Source organism: Kogia breviceps, chromosome 2 (assembly GCF_026419965.1).
Source record: "Kogia breviceps isolate mKogBre1 chromosome 2, mKogBre1 haplotype 1, whole genome shotgun sequence".
In the NCBI taxonomy this organism is placed as follows: Eukaryota; Metazoa; Chordata; class Mammalia; order Artiodactyla; family Physeteridae; genus Kogia; species Kogia breviceps.
Genome location: NC_081311.1, coordinates 9811077 through 9837048, shown reverse-complemented (window position 1 = coordinate 9837048; position 25972 = coordinate 9811077). Strand labels below are relative to the sequence as shown.

At 37.4% G+C, this 25972-nt stretch overlaps 1 protein-coding gene across 30 annotated transcripts in view; it reads right to left on the bottom strand.

Moving 5' to 3' along the window:
- Positions 1–7747: 7747 nt before the first annotated feature.
- Positions 7748–25972, bottom strand: part of ATE1 (arginyltransferase 1) — a 162740-nt gene continuing 144515 nt past the window's right edge. For 21 of the 30 annotated variants that reach the window (XM_067024484.1, XM_067024479.1, XM_067024504.1 and 18 more), the window contains one exon: positions 7748–11109. In XM_067024484.1, the coding sequence (XP_066880585.1) occupies positions 10931–11109 (179 nt within the window). In that variant the 3' untranslated portion in view covers positions 7748–10930. Of the gene's footprint in view, positions 11110–11475; positions 11972–18248; positions 18293–25972 lie in introns of those variants that run through there. The other 9 variants (XR_010838795.1, XR_010838797.1, XR_010838794.1 and 6 more) reach the window with 4 other exon arrangements.

The window sequence follows — 25972 nt, the reverse complement described above, 5'->3', positions numbered from 1 at the left end:
GAAGAAACCAAAGAGGAAATCAAAAAATACTTAGAAACAAATGACAATGGAGACACGACGACCCAAAACCTATGGGATACAGCAAAAGCAGTTCTAAGAGGGAAGTTTATAGCAATACAATCCTATCTGAAGAAACAGGAAACATCTCGAATAAACAACCTAACTTTGCACCTAGAGCAATTAGAGAAAGAAGAACAAAAAACCCCCCCAAATTTAGCAGAACGAAAGAAAGCATAAAGATCAGATCAGAAATAAATGAAAAAGAAATGAAGGAAACAATAGCAAAGATCAATAAAACTAAAAGCTGGTTCTTTGAGAAGATAAATAAAATTGATAAACCATTAGCCAGACTTATCAGGAAAAAAAGGGAGAAGACTGAAATCAATAGAATTAGAAATGAAAAAGGAGAAGTTTCAATGGACACTGCAGAAATACGAAAGATTATTAGAGATTACTACAAGCAACTGTATGCCAAAAAAATGGACAACGTGGAAGAAATGGACAAATTCTTAGAAATGCACAACCTGCCGAGACTGAACCAGGAAGAAATAGAAAATATGAACAGACCAATCACAAGCATTGAAATTGAAACTGTGATTAAAAATCTTCCAACAAACAAAAGCCCAGGACCAGATGGCTTCACAGGTGAATTCTATCAACCATTTAGAGAAGAGCTAACACCTATCCTTCTCAAACTCTTCCAAAAGATAGCAGAGAGAGGAACACTCCCAAACTCATTCTATGAGGCCACCATCACCCTGATACCAAAACCAAACAAAGACGTCACAAAGAAAGAAAACAACAGGCCAGTATCACTGATGAACATAGATGCAAAAATCCTCAACAAAATACTAGCTAACAGAATCCAACAGCACTTTTTTTTTTTTTTTTTTTTTTTTTTTGGCGGTACGCAGGCCTCTCACTGTCATGGCCTCTCCCACTGCGGAGCACAGGCTCTGGACGTGCAGGCTCAGCTGCCATGGCTCACGGGCCTAACTGCTCTGCGGCATGTGGGACCTTCCCGGACTGGGGTACGAACCTGTGTCCCCTGCATCGGCAGGCGGACTCTCAACCACTGCGCCACCAGGGAAGCCCCCAACAGCACATTAAAAGGATCATACACCATGATCAAGTGGGGTTTATTCCAGGAATGCAAGGATTCTTCAATATATGCAAATCAATCAACATGATACACCGTATCAACAAACTGAAGGAGAAAAACCATATGATCATCTCAATAGATGCAGAGAAAGCTTTTGACAAAATGCAACACCCATTTATGATAAAAACCCTGCAGAAAGTAGGCACAGAGGGAACTTTTCTCAACATAATAAAGGCCATATATGACAAACCCACAGCCAACATGGTCCTCAATGGTGAAAAACTGAAACCATTTCCACTAAGATCAGGAACAAGACAAGGTTGCCCACTCTCACCACTCTTATTCAACATAGTTTTGGAAGTTCTAGCCATAGCAATCAGAGAAAAAAAAGAAAGAAAAGGAATCCAAATAGGAAAAGAAGAAGTAAAGGTGTCACTGTTTGCAGATGACATGATACTATACATAGAGAATCCTAAGGATGCTACCAGAAAACTACTAGAGCTAATCAATGAATTTGGTAAAGTAGCAGGACACAAAATTAATGCACAGAAATCTCTGGCATTCTTATACACTAATGATGAAAAATCTGAGAGTGAAATTAAGAAAACACTCCCATTTACCATTGCAACAAAAAGAATAAAATATTTAGGAATAAACCTACATAAGGAGACAAAAGACTTGTATGCAGAAAACTAAGACACTGATGAAAGAAATTAAGGATGATACAAATAGGTGGAGAAATATACCATGTTCTTGGATTGGAAGAATCAACATTGTGAAAATGACTCTACTATACAAAGCAATCTACAGATTCAATGCAATCCCTATCAAATTACCAGTGGCATTTTTTACAGAACTAGAACAAAAAATTTCACAATTTGTATGGAAACACAAAAGACCCTGAATAGCCAAAGCAATCTTGAGAACGAAAAATGGAGCTGGAGGAATCAGGCTCCCTGACTTCAGACTATACTACAAGGCTACAGTAATCAAGACAGTATGGTACTGGCACAAAAACAGAAATATAGATCAATGGAACAGGATGGAAAGCCCAGAGATAAACCCACACACATATGGTCACCTTATCTTTGATAAAGGAGGGAAGGATATACAGTGGAGAAAAGACAGCCTCTTCAATAAGTGGTGCTGGGAAAACTGGACAGCTACCTGTAAAAGTATGAAATTAGAACACTCCCTAACACCACACACAAAAATAAACTCAAAATGGGTTAAAGACCTAAATGTAAGGCCAGACACTATCAAACTCTTAGAGGAAAACATAGGCAGAACACTCTATGATACAAATCACAGCAAGATCCTTTTTGACCCATCTCCTAGAGAAATGGAAATAAAAACAAAAATAAACAATTAGGACCTAATGAAACATAAAAGCTTTTGCACAGCAAAGGATACCATAAACAAGACGAAAAGACAACCCCCAGAATGGGAGAAAATAGTTGCAAATGAAGCAACTGACAGAGGATTAATCTCCAAAATTTATAAGCAACTCATGCAGCTCAATAACAAAAAAACAAACAACCTAATTCAAAAATGGGCAGAAGAACTAAATAGACATTTCTCCAAAGAAGATATACAGATTGCCAACAAACACATGAAAGGGTGCTCAACATCATTCATCATTAGAGAAATGCAAATCAAAACTACAATGAGGTATCATCTCACACCGGTCAGATTGGCCATCATCAAAAACTATAGAAACAATCAATGCTGGAGAGGGTGTGGAGAAAAGGGAACCCTCTTGCACTGCTGGTGGGAATGTAAACTGATACAGCCACTATGGAGAACAGTATGGAGGTTCCTTAAAAAACTACAAATAGAACTACCATACGACCCCACAATCCCACTACTGGGCATATACCATGAGAAAACCATAATTCAAAAAGAGTCATGTACCAAAATGTTCATGGCAGCTCTATTTACGATAGCCAGGACATGGAAGCAACCTAAGTGTCCATCAACAGATGAATGGATAAAGAAGATGTGGCACATATATACAATGGAATATTACTCAGCCATAAAAAGAAATGAAACTGAGTTATTTGTAATGAGGTGGATAGACCTGGAGTCTGTCCTACAGAGTGAAGTAAGTCAGAAGGAGAAAAACAAATACCGTATGCTAACACGTATATATGGAATCTAAGAAAAAAAATGTCATGAAGAGATTAGTGGTAGGACGGGAATAAAACACAGACCTACAAGAGCATGGACTTGAGGATATGGGGAGGGGGAAGGGTAAGCTGTGACAAAGTGAGAGAGTGGCAGGGACATATACACACTACCAAATGTAAATTAGATAGCTAGTGGGAAGCTGCCGCATAGCACAGGGAGTTCACCTCTGTGCTTTGTGACCACCTAGAGGGGTGGGATAGGGAGGGTGACGCAAGAGGGAAGAGATATGGGAACATATGTATACGTACAGCTGATTCACTTTGTTGTAAAGGAGAAACTAACACACTATTGTAAAACAGTTATACTCAAATAAAGATGTTTAAAAAAATTTTTTTTAAATATATATAATAATAAAGGAATTAAAAAAATCTTTAAAAAGCAGAGCTGTAAATCAATCTAATCGGTCTTCTGAGTCCACTTACGCACGTGAGGTAACCACCAGCTGTAGATTAAACAGTATAAGAGAGATGATGTGATGAGCATTTGTTTTTCCCACTTGCCTTTTGCAAAGTTAGTCACTGCATAATTTTTTGGTAGACTGCTTTTGGGGGATGCATTTAGATCCTTTTCTTGCTATAGATTCAGACTTTGACAAATTTATAAACTTCTTCTATTTTATCAAAATTAACATGTAACTGGAACAATGAGAAAGAAGCAACATAAAAATGGAAATAATAAACTAGCAGGAATCCTGTGTATTTCTAAATTAATCTTCCATTCAAATTGTTCTTAAAGAAACACTCTCTGTACATAGTTTAAATCATGACATGGCAGGTAACTCAGGAAACTGACACTGCCCCAGGGTAATGAGAAACCACAAATTCATACATATGCATAGATGAATGTAAATCAAAGATGGAATAGATTGCACAATGGAAATTAAGAGAAACCAGAAGGTGTCAAAATAAGTTCCCCCAAACGTTCTGCTGTAGTAGTTCCATGGTGTTTTGCCATATAGAAACCTTGAAAAATTATCAAATCCTGACATAGTTTTAAACATCGCCCTACTGCAGCACTCACTGTCCAACAGAACTTGCTACAGTGACGAAGGGGTCTGTATCTGCACTGTCCCACACGGCAGCTCCTCTGCGTTGAATTGTGTCCTCCCACCCAAAAGATATGTTCAAGTCCTAACCGCAGTGCCTGTGAACGTGACCTTATTTGGAGTTAGGGTCTTTGCAGATGTATTAAGATGGGGTCATACTGGGTTAGGGTGGGCCCTAAATCCAATATGACTGAGTCCTAAAAGATGAAAAGACACAGAGAAACATGCACAGAGGGAAGATGCCCACGCGAACACCAAACCAGAAACTGGGACGCAGCTGCCAGCCAAAAACACCCAGCATTGCTGGAAGGGGCAAGGGAAGATTCTCCCTGGATCCATCAGAGGGGGCACGGTCCTGCCAAACCTTGATTTGGGACTTGAGCTTACAAAACTGCGTGAAAATAAATTCTTGTTGTTTTAAGACATCCAGGTTGTGGTAACCTGTTACAGAAGCCCCAGGAAAATAACACGACAGCTGGGGCCACATGTGGCAGCTGGGCATTTGAAATGTGGCTAGTGAGGCTGAGGGACTAAATTTTAATTTTAATTAACAGACACATGTGGCTACAGGCTCTTACTGGACAGAGCAGCTTTATCAGTTTGTATGACTTCTACAAGTCTTTTTTTTTTTAAAGATTTTTTTGCTGTGGACCATTTTTAAAGTCTTTATTGAATCTGTTACAATATTGCTTCTGTTTTATGTTTTGTTTTTTTGGCCCCGAGGCATGTGGGATTTTAGCTCCCTGACCAGGGCTCGAACCCACACCCCCTGAATTGGAAGGCGAAGTGTTAACCACCAGACCACCAGGGAAGTCCCTACAACAGTCTTATATATCCAATCAAATTGACCCTTTGAATGAAAACTGAGAATAAATCATACTATCACCAGCACATGCTTTTTAATTAAGTACACTCTCTCTCACTGTACGTGTGTGTATGTATTACGGAAAACCCCGAACTTTTTGGCCGACCCAATATACGTACATAAATATATACATACACACACACACACACGTACACACATACAATCTTTGCTTTAAAGGTCAATAAAATAACATCAGTAATGGTTAGCGTCCAAATTACAATCTGGCCATCTCTCAATATTTTAAAATGAGCTGGAAAAATGCATACAACCGTCCACATACAACAGAGCCAAGAGCCTTAAGCACGGAATCCACAAACCTAAAATGCTGTTTGTTCTTCTTGTTTCATGATCAAAAAGCTCCATTAGTTGAGAGATGCTATTCAGACTCACTGAATTCTGAATTAACAAAGTGATGAATTGGACTTCATGAAGTATTCATGAGTTCTCATTTAATGCTAATTTAAAAAAAAAAAAAAAGGCCTATGTTAAATGATTTTAAGACCCTGGCAGAGACTGACAAAAGCATGAAAAATTAAGGTTCAGGGGAAAGTGTGATCCAAAATCACAGAGTTGAGTCATGCAAGTTGGGAGTACAATATTTATACCATTCTGGTATAATCGCTCTAGCCAACGTATAAATGATAAATAAATGTTTTAAAACCACTTTCTGCATACTGACTTCAATAAAATTCTAACGATGAAAGAATCGAAGACATTTGTGGTCGTTGCTAACGGTCTGCTTTATACCTGCCAGGCAAGTGAGGGATATCTTTCTCTGCCACCAAGGTGGCTGAAACATTTACTTTTGAGTGCGATATTAACAGGTAATTAACTATTAAAAATCACAAGTGCCACGTAACATTAAGATGTGCTATGCTAGGGGTGTTTTGTTTTGTTTTGTTTTTTAAAAAAACCAGCACTTCTATTTGGAATTGCTTCTTTATATTGCACGTGAAGATATGTGACGAGGAAACCAAGCTATACAAATCCGCAAGCTACTTTGGAGGTCTAAAAGAATAAAAGTTTGGCGTGCAAAACATATTCAGCAACTTTAATTTTTGGTCTAATTGCAACAGTTAATTGGAAAATATTTTCTGGATAGGACTAGAAGACACCAACTTGACACTAACTGGATATGAAAAGTGCAGTTTTACTTAGAATTAAATCTTAAACAGCCAACATACTTTTAAACGTAAAAAACTGAGCTAAATTAAAAATAGTGGTATGGTTATCCACCCTTTCCAGGTATGCATTTTAAAGACCTCTGTTCTACAAAGAATCAATGAATCAGAACCTTAAATGGTTTTAAATAACTTTAAGCTTTTAAATAAGACATTTTCTAACTGGAAATTTTAGAGGTGTGCAAACTGTAAAGACAATAGTGTAGGTCTCCCAGAAAATATTTAGTTGAGGGACAATGAGAGGAGGGGCACTGAGTTTTAAAAGCCACACATTTTCTGAAACTTCAAGTAAGGAGAAAATTCCTATTGTCCAGTGAAAGGCAAAGGGAATCAGGCAATGAGGAATAAGAACAACGTTGCCAACAAGTGTTACAAAGAACTGAGGGAAACAACTAATGCTGATCAATTACAACTCCTGTCATCCATAAGATGGGACTCAAGTCTTAAACCTCCTGTCTCAAAAGAGTATAGACACAGTGGAATATTATACAGCCATTTAAATGATTATTCTTCCAATCTATTTTCATTTTCACAATCAATTAAGATGTTCAAAAAAATAAATAGATGAAAAAATTATGAAACAACATACATGGCATAATTTTACATTTATTTCAAAATAAAACATATACAGAAATGTAAGTAGAAAAAAGTTTGAAAGGACATACACCAAAATGTGAATGACAGTAGTAATAGTTAGTGATAGGATTGTAAGTGATTTTTATTTTCTCTGGTATACTTTTCTATACTGTCTAGATGTCTTCTGGTGAACACTATATCCATTTCAAGTAAGAAAAATAATAAAGCTATTTCCATTCTGGAAAAAATATCAGTGGGATTTATAAGTAATATTCAAGTCACTTGGGAAACGGGATTCATTTTATCATAAACCCACCAGGATCCCCTTAACTGTAAAAAGACAAAACACTTTAAAATGTATTCTAGAAATATGCTGTGGACTCTTGCGAAGGATGAAAGCACACTTTGCTTTGTGAGGTATTTATGAAAATTTCTCTGAAAACTAAACTTTTAAAGAGAAATTTATACTTGAGTTTGCCACTCAAATATTATTTCGAGTCCCTCTGGGTAAAAAGAATGTCTATTCCCTAATTTATGTTGTGAAAAATTAGGGAATAGACATTCCTTTACCCAAAGGTAATACTTTACTTTTATTTATTCCTGAGGAAGGAATCCATCGTGCTTTGATGTAGGTAACTTAAGTGATCTGGGATTCCAACGACTGCAAATTAAACACCGTCATTCACGTAGCCAGTGGCGACCTCGGCTTCCTGCATACTCACTGCAGGTGAAATGTGCCAAGAATTCGAAAGATGGACACGTCGGCCTTTAAGTAATGACCACCAATAGCCGCTGCAGACAGGGAGTTTTATTTTTTCCATTCAAGCTTTATCAAATGAACTGTTCAAAAAGCATATACAAGAGCAAAAAATACCACATGCAAAAATCAAACGTGTTTTGTCTTACAGTCACTGGTTTTCTTTTGGAAGATAATCCACATTTGAGTAACTAGCCTCATTCAAACATTTCCCAGTTGTTTCCACTTCATTTCCTGCTTTAAAGTGAGCAACAGTAGATCCATCTTAAGTAGCTGGTCATCATCTTTCTCATCTGTATTCCACTGAAATAATATAAAGCTTACCAAATGAAACCATATACTGTCCAGAAATCTGAAAAGATTCATTTACGTAATAAATTCCAAAACATAAGAACTCATACACAACTGATATTTTGCAAAATGGATACAAATTAGAATAAGCTATCTGAAAGCACACATAAACAGTAATAAATTCTTATCTAAATAATTTTAATCAAATGAATAATATATTCATCTGGTAATAGCCTCTATCTTCCAGAATATAAAGAAAGTGCTCAGATTACATTTAAAAAAAAATAAGATAACAAAAATCTCACAGAACTGAAATAATTTAAATAAAGATGACAGCATGGGGAATCTCTATTACAGCTTTGCTCCCAAGACAGGGAGGCAGGTATAAATTTGTCTGAAATCAGAAAGGCGCTATAGCACTAAGGCTACAAACGCAAAGCTTCCAGCCTTGAAAAGATAGATACAAACTATCTCCGAAAGGCTCTCATGCACCCTTCTTTAGATGAAAGCCACTCATGTAAAAATCAGATTTCTCAGCTAGACTGCTTGCCACCTGACCGAGCCAAGTCACTTTCCTTGACTGTCCTTTTCTAGCCCACTACCAACATTCGCTCAGCAGGGCTCAACAGAACAAATAACTGTCTTTTGAAGACACTTTGTTCACTAGGATCAACACACTGTCTACTCTCAGAAAAACAACACACGAAAACAGCCACCGAGTAGAAGGGTCTTCGTGCCCACCTCTCTCTGGAGAGTCAATGGAGCCAACCTAGAACGCCACGCACAGGGAGAGCACGGCGGCTCCAGACAGGGGGCTTAATCCTTTTCCTCTGAAGGAATCCTAAACTGAACTCTGCAGGAAAACACCAGAGTTGCGGTAAGAAGTAAGATTCAAGCTTTCTCTTCATCTGATACTTGAGTTGTGATCTTAATGAATTCCATTCTACACACCAAGACGAAAGTTGGTGTAACGCACCTGATGACATCAACCTGGACATTCCAGTGCCAAGGGTACCAGGTATGGACCTACCCTACTTATTTTAATAATACTGAGATTACTCACAACGCTTCTGAAGTCCTATTTTGAAATTTCTTTCAACTCCGTAGGATTTCAGCTCATTCTTCCTTTCTTACTTATGCTTCTCTTAATGTTTAGCTGCTTAAAGTATCCTTTTCATAAACCATTAAAAAATTAAGCTATCTTCACTTTAGAGGGAAATATTTTTTTATATGTTCCACAGATTCTGAAGGCAGTTCTAAATAAGAGTCTATCAAATGCTCTCGGGAGACTATTTTGAAGGACAAAATTCCAGAGAATGCAAAATCCATGCCATCACTACTCTATCCCCAGTTAGCTAAGTACCTGCTCATGGCAGGTGCTACACCCATACACATACTCTCTCTCTCTCTGAATGAATAAATACAACTTATTTGGATGTTGAACTTCTAGACATCTGATTTTTAAAACCATTGTTTTATGATCCTTCCTTTTATTCTAGCTACCTGAAATTATTTTCTAGTGTTTTATCTAAACTCAGTGAATTTAAGAGAAAAGTTTAAATATCGGTCGTGGGATTCAAGCCACTAAGTTTTATAACACGGTTCTTTAAAAGCTCAATCAACAGAAAATGAAAAAATGGGCAAAATGAGAAACGAAAGGGACTCAGTGGCCAAGCAGGTGGCAGCAGGTGGCGGTCACAGCCGAGAAAGAGCACCGGGAAGTAAGCCTCCTCTGTGCCTCCCCACCTCCAGCACAGCTCGGCCCGCCTGCCCCCCTCCCACCTCCTGGCACAGCGCCTGCCACCTTGAAGGTGGGGGACAAGGGACATCTGCTGAATGAGTGAAGGACCAACTAAGAGAAGGGAGAGGGAAAGAAGGACCCGCCTCTGCTGCAGACTAGTAAGTGTGGTGTCTCCTCTCTGGCCCCCAAATCAAAGGGCAAGAACCGGGTGGTTTCGCCTCCTGCCCTGGAACAGAGGTCAAGATGATTCCTACTTCACTTAAATGAGATGCGTAGCACAGCTATAAAAGTAGTCAGACAGAAACTAACTTTTAATCAATAACCAAAAACAAGTGTCCTGAGTTCTAAGGAAATAAAAATTAGTCTATATTTACCTTTGATGGGGTTTAGGTCAAGGCAGGAGCCAACAACCTTCTAAAAAAAAAACTGCACTTCTTAGATTTTGAGAAATAACGCAAAGTATCCCAGTTTCGACAATATGATATAGAGCTACGGTAATCACATATTTTACTGTCCAAACTGGGGTATTTTCGAGAGTAAAAGGGAGCTCGAGTAATAATTATTCTAGGAAAAGTAACTGTGCCAAGACCGCAGACACGAATTGCGCTGCCCTGGGTAAAGAGACGTCCGATGTTAACACAACACACAACACACACCCCTTTTTGGAAGTTTGTACTATTTCCTTTTTTTCAAGTTTTCTATTAAACTACATAATATAACACTCGGCAGTAATGTAATATTGAACACTGCGTAACAGCTCAGTTTTGTTGCCTTGAGAAAGACATTCTCTAAGTGACCACACAGAATTCCCACTTCTTCCCCACACCTAAGGTCTTTCAGCATAAACGAATGTTTTAAATGGCTCTGAGGAAACAGTCTGTTTTAAGATCAGCAAGAGAAGTTTACCGTCTCTTGCTCATAAAACAGACTTCCGAAATGATAAACCCCAATTATGAGTCTCGGTCATAACATATGTCAAAAATCTTTATATTAACCATGAGATTCTCACAAATACATTGCCACAAAATATTTTAGAAAAGCTATATATAGCCATCAAAACGAAAAAGTCTAGTCTGCGGATGGTTACAGAGTTTGCCCCGGGGAATGAACTTGCACTGTGGCACGCGTCGGCAGCGCAGCGCTGGGAACGGGGTGCCCGGGCAGAGAGGCGAACGAGCTGATTCAGTTTCTGAAGAGCAGCATCCGCTCGGAGCACGTCTGGCCCACCAGGCTTGCATACTGCAGCACGACGGCCTCCTCGCTCGGGTCTCTCTGTTGCTTCTTATACACACCGTAAGGCATTATGGCCTTCTTGTAAAACACCTGCAGGCGGTCAGGTTCCTTACTGCGACCTTCATCCACTGCAGTAACAAAAAATACGGATTAAAAACAGCACCTATCAAACCACTTTTCATTTCCTAAATTAAGAATGTTTAACTGAAGTATAAAAATTATGTATTATGTATTAAGATGTCTTCTCTGAGCGGTATGTTCCAATGAGGGTGTGTGGTATTAAGACTAACTTGAGTATTATGTTAATAAATAACAAATGCCTTGCTTGAAGACAGAGAGCTGAAACATCAGGGAGGGACAAGGGATTGTATGCAATTTTTCAAATGGCCTCCAATGTCCTTATTATTTTCTCCTACACGATAAAGTTTACAGCTCTCCAGCATCTTTCCTGAGTCTGATTTAAATTTATTTTGCCTCGCCCAGAGCCAACATACACTGTGTGAAGTGTCCATCCCCGCAGTGAGGCTTGCTGCCGACTCAGCAGTTTGGCTGACTTGAACTGGCCGGGTTGGGGTGGTGGGCACTCGTGCTGTTCAGGCAGCAGGGCGGATCTTGCAGCTTCCACGGAGATGTGGCCACTGTCGGTTCTCCTCTTCTTCCACATAGAAGAACTCCCGGTTTTTAGCAGGGCATATACTGTTTCCCAGCCTTCCCTGCAGTCGGGTGTGGTCCTGTGACCCAAGTTCTGGCCAACAGGATACAAGTAAAGGGTTTTGTAGGACAGCTGGCCCAGGGTCTTTGCCTCCTTCATTTTTCAGCCCTTCCTTCCTTCTGCTGCTTAGAGCATGACTATCACAGTAGGAGCTCTAACCTCTGTCTTGCAGCTTTCTCTGGGTTCAGCAAAAACAGAAGCTAGAAGGAACCTGGGTACCTGAGAACTCTGTGCAACAAAACGGCCATTCCAGCCCTGGACTGCCTCTGTCTAGAATTCTACATAAAACAGAAAAAAAACTACCTTAAGACAAATTATTTCAGGTTTCTATTATTGGCAGTTGCTCTTAATCCCAACTAATACAGAAAACAACGTCAACGGCATCTACTAAAATGTTTTTCTTTTTTAAAAATCATTGACTCAGCGAGACCAGCTCTCAGAATCATCCCACAGCTGACTAAATATGAGAATCATCTGAAGAGTTTTTAAAAAAATACCAAAGCCTGGATCCTATTCCCAGAGGATCCTGATTTAAAAACTTGTCTCAAAGGAACCTGAGCCTCAGTATTTTCTTAAGCCTCACAGGCGGATTGAGAACCACCGTCCTAGAAAAACACACACACCCAGCGTCTATATATATGTGTAAGGATATTCACAGCAATACTCTCTGTAATACTAAAAAACTGGAAGCAACATAAATGTCCATGAATGGAGAACTGGTTAATAAACATGTTAAGGTATATCCATACAGTAAAATGTTATACAGCTATTAAAAAAAATAGGTTCAGTGTTAAAAGCCTAGTATACGCATAGAAAAAGACCTGGACAGACATACATTAACCTGTTAACAGTACTTATCTCTAACTGTTCCCTTTGCCTACAACTACCCAGCTTCTATTGGTTGCCCTCCCCGGACCCTGAGCCCCTCTTCTCTTCAGCCCAGGGGTGGCAGTGGTTTCCTGCGGTTGCTACTCTCCGGGGGTCACATCTCTGTGCTTCTGGCTCTCAGCAACACCACTGCCCGATATCACCAATTCCATGAATTACATGTTCTCTGTTGTAAATACTTGAAGTGGCTATGGTGTACCTGGTTGGACCTCAAAATATGTGTTGTTTCTCACAAATTACTTTATCCAACTGAAGCAGAAAATCCACATACTTTAAAACAACTAAATATTTAACATTTACTAGGTTACCACCTCCCTTACCAGGGTAAATGACAAGCAAAGCTAAGGCAGGGGGGACCTGGTTCCTGCTGCCAGTTTCAGACAGTTTAAAGCACATGGATTGCAACACAGAAATCTCCATCACCTGGCTATACATGCTACCAGTAGGAAAAGGTTAGATTCAATTATGCTTAGAAACTAATACAAATAGAAAACTAGTAAAGATCAGTAAGAAGAGCAAAGGAGAAAAGCAAGGACAGTGGCAAAATTGCACAAAACTCGCGAAATCTAAAACCCTCACTTTTTAAAATGGCATTTTAAAGCATGTTTATATTTAACTACACAGAATGACGTTTCAGTTTAAACCTTTATCCTAAAATATTTTAGGACAGACATCCTTTAAAATTCAAATGAATGGAACACTCTAACAAATAAAAACTTAAGATTTGATATGCCATTATCTTATTTTATCTAGAATGAAATGCCACCCTCTAATTTTTATTCTTTTCTAGTATGACATATAAAAATGAAAACAGAAGATTAGGAAAAACCCACCATTATGTATAATTTACATCAACTATTTTAGAGTGCACTCCTCTTAGAGAGTAGGAAATTTTGTATTGTTTCATTTGTCAAAAAATAGATTTCATTTCTATTTATTAAGATTACAGGAAAAGCTTTAAGATTCAACCACTGAAACACACACTGACTTGTGATGCTGCTGAATCTACTGTTTAACTTATGTATCTAATTAAGTTCATAAAACTTCTAAATTAACTTACAGCATTTTTAGAGAACCTTATAGCAAAGAAATCAATCAAGTTCAATAGTTCTTTTTACTCCAAATACTTTTGAGGCCTTTGTTCTGGATTAAAGTAGTCAAATGCTTAATATACTCAAAAAGTAGATATCAACCAGCTGTTGATTTTTTAACACCACGTGTAATTACCACAAAAAGTGGTAATAATGAATTGTAGAATCCTCTCCTCATTCCCTTCGATGTTAATATATCCAAGTCATTGGAGATGTAAATATATTTGGTCTCAGTGCTCAAATATTTCGGAAGTTCATGGCATTGCAGTTACTGTTACTGCTGTTGTTTGTTTAATATTCCAAATGCTGTGTTCCTGACATTCTATCACCCATTTCACCAGAAATTCTGAGACTTAATTGAAACTTGTAATACATTTACTGAAATACAAATTAGTTTTCTTAATTGCCCCCAATTCTTAAATTTTCCCATTATCACACTCTGACTGTAAAAAAAAAAGGCACTGAAACATCATAGAGATAAAAAGCAGCAATCAAGCATATTTTTCCCTACTTAAAAACACTTAAATTGCAGCTCAAATTTGGAAAGTAAACTTAGAATTCTGCCTACCCAAAGGTGCCAAAGTATCAATCTAAAAAAATCAAATCAATTACCCTTTCAATGGGTATTGTATTAACTTCAGAAACCACTGACTATCATTATACAAACTACAATTGTGTTTTCTGGGATTAGCAGTCTGCAGTTTTATAACCACTAGTTTCATCTGCAATGAAGGCAGATTCTCATTCTTAGTACAATCTATATAATTAGTATTAAAATTTAAATTTAAAACCTAAACAAGAAAAATTCTACCAGACACTTAAAACACTGAAAATTAGTTGATTTATTTACTAAAGTTAAAAAGAAAAGCAAATATCCCCACATAACCCTCCTGTAATCATGTGTGTTGCCTGCCTGATACATGTTATCAGCGTTTGTAGACCAAAAAGCTACATAGCTAAACCGATACAGCACAATAGGCCTCTTCTTGAGGGGATCTTGAAGATACTAGAAAAATAAAGCCATTTTGAGATTAAAGGCCACTTGTCATCTCATATAAGGGAAACTGCCAGCTCATTTTGAGATGTCTTAAAAATGTCTGCCAACAAGAACTTCCATCTTTCCTTTCTCTAACGTATCACAATTTAATTTCATAAAATAAAAACCAAAGGCAATCCTGCAAACCCTTTTCTGAGATGAGCATTTGATCACTAATGATACAAATATGCTGTCAACTCTGTGATGTTTTAATCTTCAAGGAAAACTCTGGTGGGCAGCAACTGCTTGATTTCCCCCAGCTTTTTATTCACAGGAGGTGAGCTGTACATCACAGATGCTTTCAAAGGAAAAAATCTAGAGATCAAAGCTTTACCTCTCCTTCTTACAGGGACTGAACGCATTCGTTATTCTTAAAGAGACTTTATAACTTCTAGGCTTTCCAGAAACTGATCAAACAGTCTGTTTTCTTAACTTCATTATTTATTGTTACAGCATTGCAAGAACATGAAAACATAAACATAAAAACAAGTTACATACTTGTTACATAGTTTCTCATAAAGATAGCTGTATAAATGGTAGACTCGGTAACATTAATGAAGCTAAATATCATTGGGCAAAACGTGGATATAATGGAATTTGAAAATATGAACAAATAAACACATGATGGAACCCAACTATGAAACCAAACAACTCTGGCAAGTTCAAAGCCAAACATGATTTAGAACACTGTAAAGTAACAAGAGGTATTAACAAATGTTTTAATTGCCATGGGGGAGTGTATGGGGAGGTGGAGAGAATTGAGAGGAAGCTTTTTAGTATGGGACAGCAAAGGGCAAGGCAAGGGAATACACAGCAGTTATGACAGAAATTAACCGAGCTCAATCAGTGAAGTCTTCCAGCCCATTTGGTGGGAGACTCCAAAGTCGATTTGGGAATCCCTCAGGGAGAATTACACATTTCCATATTCTGTAAGGAATACTGTGGGCTAGTCATTTCACTCAGAATGTCTTTTTGGTAAAAATGAAAACTAAGAAAACAAATCTGAACTTAGCTTATTTGTGAAAGAATATGCAACAGCTTCACAGCAACAATTCTCACACCATACAATTCACCCATTTAGAGTGTACGAATCTATGTTTTTTAGTGTAGTCACAGAGGTGTGTAACCATCACAACGATCAATTTTAGAGCGTTTTCAGCAACCCCGAAAGAAACCCCACACCTATTAGCGGTCACTCCCCACCGTCCCCAACTTCCTTCGCCCTAAGCAATACCAATCACTCTACAGAATCAGACAAGATGTGATCTTCTGTGACTGACTTACTTAGCACAATGTTTTCGAGGCTCACCCACGTCACAGCAGGCATCAGCACTCCACTCCTTTTTACTGCCAAGTCATATACTATTGTAGGGATACACAGTAGTTCCCCCGTCTTACCCGCAGTTTTGCTTTCCGCGGTTTCAATTACCGTGGTTAACCACAGTCCGAAAATATTAAATGGGAAATTCCAAAAATAATTCGTAAGTTTTAAAGTGTGTGCTCTTTTGCGTAGTGTGATGAAATCTCGCACCGCCCCACCCCGTCCCTCGGATCGTCCCCTGTCCAGTGTATCCCACCCGTCAGTCATTTGGGAGCCATCTTGGTTATCAAGTCAACTGTCATAGTATCACAGTGCTTGTGTTCAAGCAACTCTTACTTTACTTAATAATGGCTCCAAGTGCAAGGGTAGTGATGCTGGCAATTCGGATATTCTCTTACTGTGCCTAATTTGTAAATTAAACTTTATCATAGGTATGTATATAGGAGAAAACATAGTATATACAGGGTTCAGTATATCCATGGTTTCAGGCATCCACTGGAGGTCTTGGAACATAGCCCCTGAGGGTTAAGGGTGAACTACTATATCAATTTTTATTTTTCCATTAAGCAGTTGATGGACATATGGGTTATGTACTCTTAAACTACTATAAATAATGCTGTTATGGACATTCGTGTACAAGTTTCTGTGTGTTTTCATTTCTCTTGGATATATAGCTAGAAGTGAAATTGCTGGGTCCTATGGTAACTCTGTGTTGAACCTACCGAAGGACACCAGACATTTTCCAAAGTGGCTGAACCATTTTACATTCCTACCCGCAGTGTATGAAAGTTCCAATTTCTTCACATCCTCATCAACACCTGTTCTTATCTGCTTTTCCTACTGTAGCCATCCTAGTGGGTATGACGTGGCATGTTATTGTGACTTTGATTTGCACTGGGTCAAAGTTAATGATGTTAAGTTTCTTTTCATGTGCTTACTGGTCATTCATGTATCTTCTTTCTATTCAAATCATTTGTCCATTTTTAAAATGGACTTTTTATTGAGCTATATGAGTTGTTTATATATTCTGAGTATTAGATCCTTATCAGATATATGATTTGCAAATACACCCTCCCATTCTATGACCTGCCTTTTTACTTTGCTGATGATGTCTTCGGAAGTATAGAAGTTTTTAATTTTGATGAAGTCGAATTTATTATTTTTTTCTTTTGTTGCTTGTGTTTTTGGTGTCATATTTAAGAACCATCACCAAATCCATGGTCATGAAGATTTACTCCTATTTTTGTTCCCTAAGGGTTTTATGGTTTTAGCACTTACATTTGGATCCAATCCATTTTGAGTTAATTTTTGTATATAATGTGAAACAGGGAATCAATTTCGTTCTTTTGCATGTGGATATCCAGTTGACCCAGGACCATTTGTTGAGAAGATTATTCTTTCGTCCACTCAACTGTCTAGGTATCATTTTTGAAAATCAATTGACCATAAATATGAGTTTCTTACTGGACTCCCAACTCTAGTCCACAAATACATATGTCTATCTATATGCCAGAATCACACAGTCTTTAACTCTATTCTTCTTTTTCAGAATTGTTTTGGCTATTCTGGGTTCCTTTAATTTTCATGTGACTTTTAGGATCAACAATCAATTTCTACAAAGAAGCCAGCTGTTATTTTAATAGGGATTGCATTTAATCTGTAGGTCAATTTGGAGACTTAACAATATTAAGTCTTCTGATCCATGAACATGGAATTTTTCCCCCCATTTATTTAGGTCTTCTGTAATTTCTTTCAACAATATTTTGTATTTTACAGAATATAAATTTTTCACTGCTCTGTTAAATTTGTTCCTAACAATTCTATTCTTTTTGATGTTATTATAAATAAAGCTGTTTACTTAATTTCATTTTTAGATGGTTTACTGCAAGTATACAGAAATAAAACTGAGTCTGTGTGTTGATCTTGTATCCAGTGACCTTGCTGAATTCATTTATTAGTTCTGATAGTTTTTTAGTACAGTCTTTAGGATTCTCTATATACAAGATCATGTCATCTGCAAATAAAGATGGTTTTATGTCTTCATTTCCAATCTGGATGCCTTTTACTTCATTTTCTTGCCTAACTGTCCTAGTGGAAGTATCTTTTTAAAGGGAAAAAACTACATAATGTTGTCAAACTGGTGATATGATAGTAATTTAAAAAACCTCTTGACTCTCAGAAATCATAATATAAAACGAATTCATCAAGATGATTCTTACCAGAAAGAACTCCAGATTAGTTCTGACGTTATGGCATCAAAGCCCTGTAAAAAGGTCACCAGAGGAAAACAGGATAATGCCACCAGACTCATAGTCTACAGCATACAAAAATGACACCAACTTTACCTCCTGCCTCAGCTCACTGCCGTGAGGACTCTACTTAGATACTGGTTACTGGTTACCTAAGTAAAATGCTAATAGGAAACCCCTCCTGATGATGAATAAGGGTTGTATCCTTTCAAATTTCTACTCTATGTGTTTTGATCCTTAAATACACTCTTAAATACTTCCTTTTTCACCACTAATGTTTACCCTAATAAAGGCTACACTTAAAAACTTGTAACAATATAATAAATGTACATTGAAACACGTAAAACATACCATTACAGAGTTTCTCAAAGACAAAGGAAGCTGGTTTGTGCAGCTGCTGGTGTGCGTAGGGGCTGGGGCCAAAGAGGCAGTCTGCAAGTCCAGAGCCGCCTAAGCCCTTCCTGGCTTATGTGGTCAAGAGATTATTTACATACAAAGGAACTGATCGTATAAATAAATATACTGAGAAAAATGGGAGCTGGATTCTCTGTCAGAGAAGGGCTAGAAAGGGAGAAGACTAGAACAAGTTCTGCTGTGTTGGATCGGAATTGGAGGTACAGGTGAAAGCTCATGGTGTTGATACACTGTATCGACATACACACAAGGAGATATAAGTGCGTGAGTGTACTTCCTAGATCTGTCTGTTGAGAGGGCTTGGAGGCAATGAAACCCCAGTAGCAATGAGCATACTTATTGCCCAGATCTTGTTTGCTAAATATTACTCTCCACAAAAAAGGAACGAGAGCTCCTCGGAGAAGTGCCTGAATGCAGAGCTGGGTCAGGGAAAGAACAAGATGAGCCTGGAATATTTTGTGCCAGAAAGTAAATGAGCAAAAAATGTTGGAGATGCGTCAAAAGAATACAGGAGTCACCTTGAAAAGGTCCCTGCTGGCCAAGTCTGAGACAATCTGAGCATTCAAAACAAATAATGAGAGTAATCGATTATATAATACATTGACCGAAATGTTAGGTTTTCATGAGTCCACACTGACATAAACAAGCAAACAGGGAGAAGGGATGGCTCTTTCTTGTAGTAGAATACCAACTAAGAAAAGTAGAAGTAATGTTTGAATGAGAAAAATCATTTGCCAGCTATCTCAGTAATAAATGATCCAAATAAGAATCATCAATGAAAGTAAAAATTAATAGATATGTTTGATAAAGGTATTTACATTGTCCCAAAGTATCTCCCTACAAAATATTTACTTATTAACATATACAAAATACTTACTAACTTTACAGCAGTGACACTTGCATATCTCACTTTACAAAGTGATACAACTTCAAGTCCCCAGCAGTCAGATGAATTGACAGCGTGTGCCCCTCCTCAGATGTCGCAGTGAGAACTCTGCATCACTTCCAGGGTATTCTTACCAAAACTACATAACCTGAATCTAGTTATGAAGAAATATTTGGTGAACACAAATTAAGGGATATTCAACAAAGTAACTGGACTGTATTCTTCAAAAATGTCAAGGTAATGAAAAAATTAGAGTGCACTAAGGAACTGTTCCAGGGAACAGGGGGCTAAAGAGACATGACAATAAATGCAACACATGATCCCAGCCTGAACTATGGATCAGAAAGAAAAGAAGGTAAAAGGAAAGTAGGTTTGTAAGTATGTGTGTGTGGTTTCGTGTTATAAAGGACATCACTGGAAAAATCTGTGGCATCTGAATAGGGTCCGTGGATTAGATGGTAGTAGTATCTCAATGCTACCTTCCTGGCTTTGATGGCTGTACTCTGATTATGTACAAAAGTGTTCCAGTTTTCAGGCAATACACATTGAAATATTTAAGGATAATGGCTCAATATATCTACAACTTACCCTCAAATGGTTGAGAAAAAAATACAGAACAAAAGGGACGAAATGATAAAGCAAATATGGAAATACATTAACAACTGGGGAATCTGGGTGAAGAATATGAAGAAGTTCTTTGTATTACAATTTTTCTCTGAATTTGAAATTATTTCAAATAAAAAACTTAACACATGCTAAACTATGTTCTTCAGCGTGCCATCATAATCCCTCCTATTTGTGTGCGTGTGTTTGGAAGCCAAGCATTACATTTGTACTTTTTCCAATTGTTAAATTCTGTTCTGACATATTCTCATCACTCCAGCCTACTGAGGTATTTTCATATTGTTTCTTTTCTTCTGGCAAGTTAGAGATCCTTACCAGCTTCAGAGTATCTCTAAATTTAGCTATCAAGATAAGAATAAAAATCTTAAGTAGAGTTCTGAAAAGAGGGAAAAGCAAAAGGTAATACTGTTAAGTCAATTCATGAATAGCTAATAATTTTTTTAAGTTATCAAATACATTGAATCAGTTCATTTTAGGATCAATGATGTTCACTTGGTTTGACAAATTAGCTTTTTCTAAATCAATACGTTTAAATTCCACCATATTTGATAGCTCATGAAAGGTATTACCATAATGGTAATGATGTTGCTGGTCACAAAGTCAAATTCCCAAATACAACAAAAGTTAGCTATAATACTAATTTCCAAAGAGTGAATCTGGCATTGGGTTGATTTTGATTCCTTCCAAGGGAATTAAGCTAGAGACTTCTAAAAGTACCTTCAAGCAGCAAAGACTTCTGAAAATTTCCTGGGGAGATTTTCAAATCCTCATAAAATAAAATTTGAAATTACCGTATTTACCACAGGGGCAAACATAAGTTCACTTTTCTTTGCCAAAGGTCTCAATCCAGAAACCCGTCCTCTTCCTCTTTCCCGGTCTCAGCTCAACCTGCATCCGGAGTCATCCCTCAGCATCCATGGGGGGTTGGTTCCAGGACCGCCAGCAGATACCAAAATCTGAGGATGCTCATATTCCTTATATAAAATGTCGTAGTATTTGCACACAACCTATGCAATCCTCCTGTATACTTCGAATCACCTCTAGATTATTTATAATACCTAATACAGTGTAAATGCTGTATACATAGCTGCCGGCAAGTGGCAAATTCAAGTTTTGCTTTTTGCAACTTTCTGGAATTTTTCTCTCTACTAGTTCTTTTCCACTAACTTTCACAAAATCTGAAGACTCTGCTATCTGGCACAAATAAAACTCTCTGTGACCCCTACCTTTTCTTCCAGTTACCTTACTCTCTCTCCTTTAAAGAGCATTTCTATTAACGGCCATTTCCTCACCCCGCCCCCACTCACTCCACAGGCTATTCAATGTGTATCTTGGTCCAATCACCTTCATTCAATTCACTAAGGTCAAAGGGCCCCCCTGACACTGAACATGAAAAAACATTGCAGTCTTTACCACCCTCAGCAAAGTATAATCTCAGAGGACCACTTCCTCCTCTTTGAAATCCACTCTGCCTTCCACTTTCCTGACACCATTTATCCTGGTTATTCTCTTACCACCAGAGCAATTCTTTACTTGACTGTTAAATGTTGGGAGTTAGTGTTCTGTTCTAGGTTGTTCTTTCTTCTTGCTCTACATTTTCTCCCTCGGAAATTTCATCCATGTCTGTGGATTCAATTACCATTTTTAAGTCTGACCTCCAAATCCTCAGGTCCAGCCAAAATTTTTCCTCAGGAGACTTGATAATAAGTACTACGAGTGGCCAAGGGCAAACTCACATTATCTTGGTCACAGCAATCCTACTTCTAGGAGTCCATTCTACATAAATATCAGGATGTGTGCAAAAAGACGTATAAACTCTGTTGTAGCATTATTTGTAATTTAAATTAAAAAATTTAAAACTTAAACGTCCATCAATGGGGTATTATCAATAATACATATCATAGCATGCAACCATTAAAAAGGAATGGGTAAACATACTTATACCATATAATCCAGCAATTGTGCTTCCTGGTATTTGACCAAAGGAGCTGAAAACTTATATCTACACAAAAACTGGCAAATAAATGTTTATAGCAGCTTTGTTCATTAACTGCAAAATGTGGAAGCAAATGTGTGCCAAGATTTCCTTCAGTAGGTGAATGGATAAACAAATTGTGGTACGTCCATATAATGGACTATCATTCAGTGATGAAAGGAATGAATTATCAAGAAAAGACAAGACATGGAGGAAAGTTAAATGCATATTACTAAGGCATATTACTAAGTGAAAGAAGCCAATCTGAAACGGCTACAGACTGTATATGATTCCACTACTATATATGACAACCTGGAAAAAGCAAAACCATGGAGACAGTAAAGAGATCAGTGGTTGCAAAGGGATTGGGAGGGGAGGGATAGATGAATGAAGGAGCACAGGGGATTTTTAGGGCAATGAAACAATTCTGTAAAATAACGTATGGTAGACACATGTTGTTATACATTCGTCAAAATCCATAAAATGTACACCACAAAGACTGAACCCTAATGTAAACTATGCACTTTTGTTAATAATAATGGATCAATGTTGGCTTATCATTTATAACAATGTATCATACTAATGCAAGATGTTAATAATAGGGGAAACTGGGAGTGGGGGATTGGAGAGCATACAGGAATTCTACTTTAGACTCAATTTTTCTGTAGACCTAAAACTGCTTTTAAAAAAAAGTCTATTAATAAAAAAAGGAAGAAAAATTTAAGATATTAACAATAGGGGAAATTGCAGACTCTCAAAGAAAGCACATATTAAATACAGTAAGCTAAATTCTAGTGCAGTGGTTCTCAACCTTGGTTGCACATTAGAATCACTTGGGAAGCTTTAAGAAATTCTGATACTCAGGATACACTGTGGGATCATCAGTATCTGGAAGTGGGGCCTACAGATAATGATGCAGAATTCCCTCATCATACAGTCAGACATAGATGACACCTTAAAAAAAATCAGTGTATGAATATAAGGGTGCATTAACAATTTCTTGCCACTTGGCTTTAAAAATAGTGCTCAGGACAGAGGATTACTTTAAAAAACAAACAAAAAAACCCACAATGATATATAGCAGTAAAAATCCTATACAGCCACATTCATATGGCCATTTTTCACTTCTGCTCCCTTTAAAGCTTCAGAATGGAGAGCGTGACACTCATTACGCTCTTGTCCAAAGAGCTTCTATAGCCTATAGAGTCGGCCTTTGGACAGGCATCCGCCCTCCCCCACCCCTTGTTGACAGCATCCAAAGTAAAGCAAACTTTCCTTTCCACAAACCTGGCCTCTTTATTGGCTTTTGAGCAGCGAGCAGCTGGATCCCACTTTCGGTTACAAGTTCATCTATCAGAACTGTGCTTATCGTCACAGATCTACTCTTTTAAAACTTGATTTTCTTTTCTGAATTTTTAAACCTAAAACTGGTTGCTATAATCACTCTGTAAGTTAATATAGGAAGTAATAGTAGAGTGATTAAAAAAAAAAAGCCCTTTATAAAACTTGGATCAGATTTTATCAGGTTCAATTTTTACCAGGCAATAAATTTACAGATTTTTCTCAATCATCCATTTACCACACTTCAACTACCTGTAACATGCTTAATATTTTTCAAGACACAGTCAGAAACGCACAGCTAAAACAAACGTGATACTTTAAACAATTCCTAACTAGTAAAAAATCGTTCTTTGGACTTTTAAAAAATTAAATAAAAGACAAGAGGGCTTCCACTTGCAGGAAGATGAAACAGACCTACTTTTCCCTACTGTCCCACTAAGTACAACTGAAAACCCTTGGCATCATATATAAAGCAAACATAAGAAGACACTGAAAGGTGAGAGAAGGTGACAGCCCAGTAGGGTCTCTGAGACCCGAGGAAGGACATGGTGGTGAGCTCCCTGTGTTTTCTTATTGCCCTTTTATTCCAGATGGCATACTGGAAAAGCTGGAAACTTAAAACACCAACATACAGACCAAAAACATAAAAATACCATGAAAAGCCTTCTCAATCTAACCAAAGGACCAGGAAAGGGACAGCCTAGCAAGAAAGGAAACTTTTAGATAATAACGTCAAAAAACACAAAACTGCCACAACTTACCCAACACGGAATAGATAATGTAAATAACCCTATAATTAGTGAAGAAATTGAGTTTGCGATTAATCCCTGAAAAAGAAATATCCAGACCCAGATGGTTTCACTGGAGAATTTTACCAAACAATTAAAAAAGAATTAACACCAATTTTATCAATCTCTTTCAGAAAGTAAAAAAGGAGTGAACCCAAACAGACAAAGGCAATACAAAAAAGAAAACTACAAACTAGTATCCCTTATGAATATGCATGCAAAAATCCTTTCCAAAATGTTGGCAAACAGAATTTAGCAGTTGGGTTTATTCCAGGGATGCCAGGCTGATTCGGTATTCAAAAACCGTCAATGTAATCTACTACAGAGAAGAAAAATTACATGATGACATCAACTGATGCAGAAAATACACTTGACAAATTCAACAGCCACGCATGACAAAAACTCTCAGGACACTAGGAATATAGGGGATCTTCCTCAACTTGATTAAGAGTGAATACTTTCCCCTCTAAGATTAGGCAGGGATGTCTGCTCTCACAATTTTTATTCAAAATAGCTCTGGACATTCTAGCCAATGCAATAAGGCAAGAAAAGGAACTAAAAGGCATACAGCTTGGAAAAGAAGGAATTAAACTGTTTTTACTTGCATATGACATAATAGTCTACACAGAAAATCTCAAGGACTCTATAAAACAAGAGCTATAAGTAAGTTCAGCAAAGACACAGGATACAAGATCAACGTGCAAAAATATACTGTAATGCAAATCACGTATCTGATAAGGTATTAATATCCAGAATATATAGAGAAGCCTTAAAAGTCAACAACAAAACACCGTTTTCAATTTAAAAACAGGCAAAGGACTTGACAGACACTTCTCCAAAGAAGAAAAATAGGTATATACACAAAAGGATTGAAATCAGGGACTTAAACAGATATTTGTACACCCATGTTCATAGCAGCATTATACACAACAGCCAAAAGGTGGAAGCAACCCAAATATCTATTGACAGGTGAAAGGATAAACAAGATATGGTATATACATATGGTAGAATATTATTCAATCTTAAAAAGGAATGAAATTCTGACACTGCTACAACTGGGGAATAACCTCTGAAGGCATTATGTAAAGTGACATAAGCCAGTCACAAAAAGGACAAATACTGTTTGAGAGCACTTGGTGTGAGGTACTTAAGGGTAGTCAAATTCATAGAGACCAAAATTAGAATCATGGTTGCCAGGAGCTGGGGGAGGGAAGAATGGGGAGTTATTGTTTCAGGGGTACAGTTTCAGTAGAGGAAAATGAAAAAGTTCTGGAGATGAATGGGGTGATGGTTGTGCAACAATGTGAATGTATTAAGTGCCATTAAACTGTATACTTAAAAAAATGGCTAAAATGGTAAATGTTATCCTATGTATATTTTACAGTTGAAATAATTAATTTTGAAAGATCAACTGTATTTCAATATACTAACAACAAACATATGGAAACTAAAATTAAAAAACACCACACCACTTATAACTGCTTTAAAAAAATACTTAGGTGTAAGTCTAATTCTTTAATAGGTACGTACAGGACTTGCATGCTGAAAACTATAAAATGCTTGTGAAAGAAATCAGAGATGATCTAAATAAATGGATAGATAAACCATTTTCATGGATTATAAGGCTTACAGTGAAGATATCAATTCTTCTCAAATTGATATACAG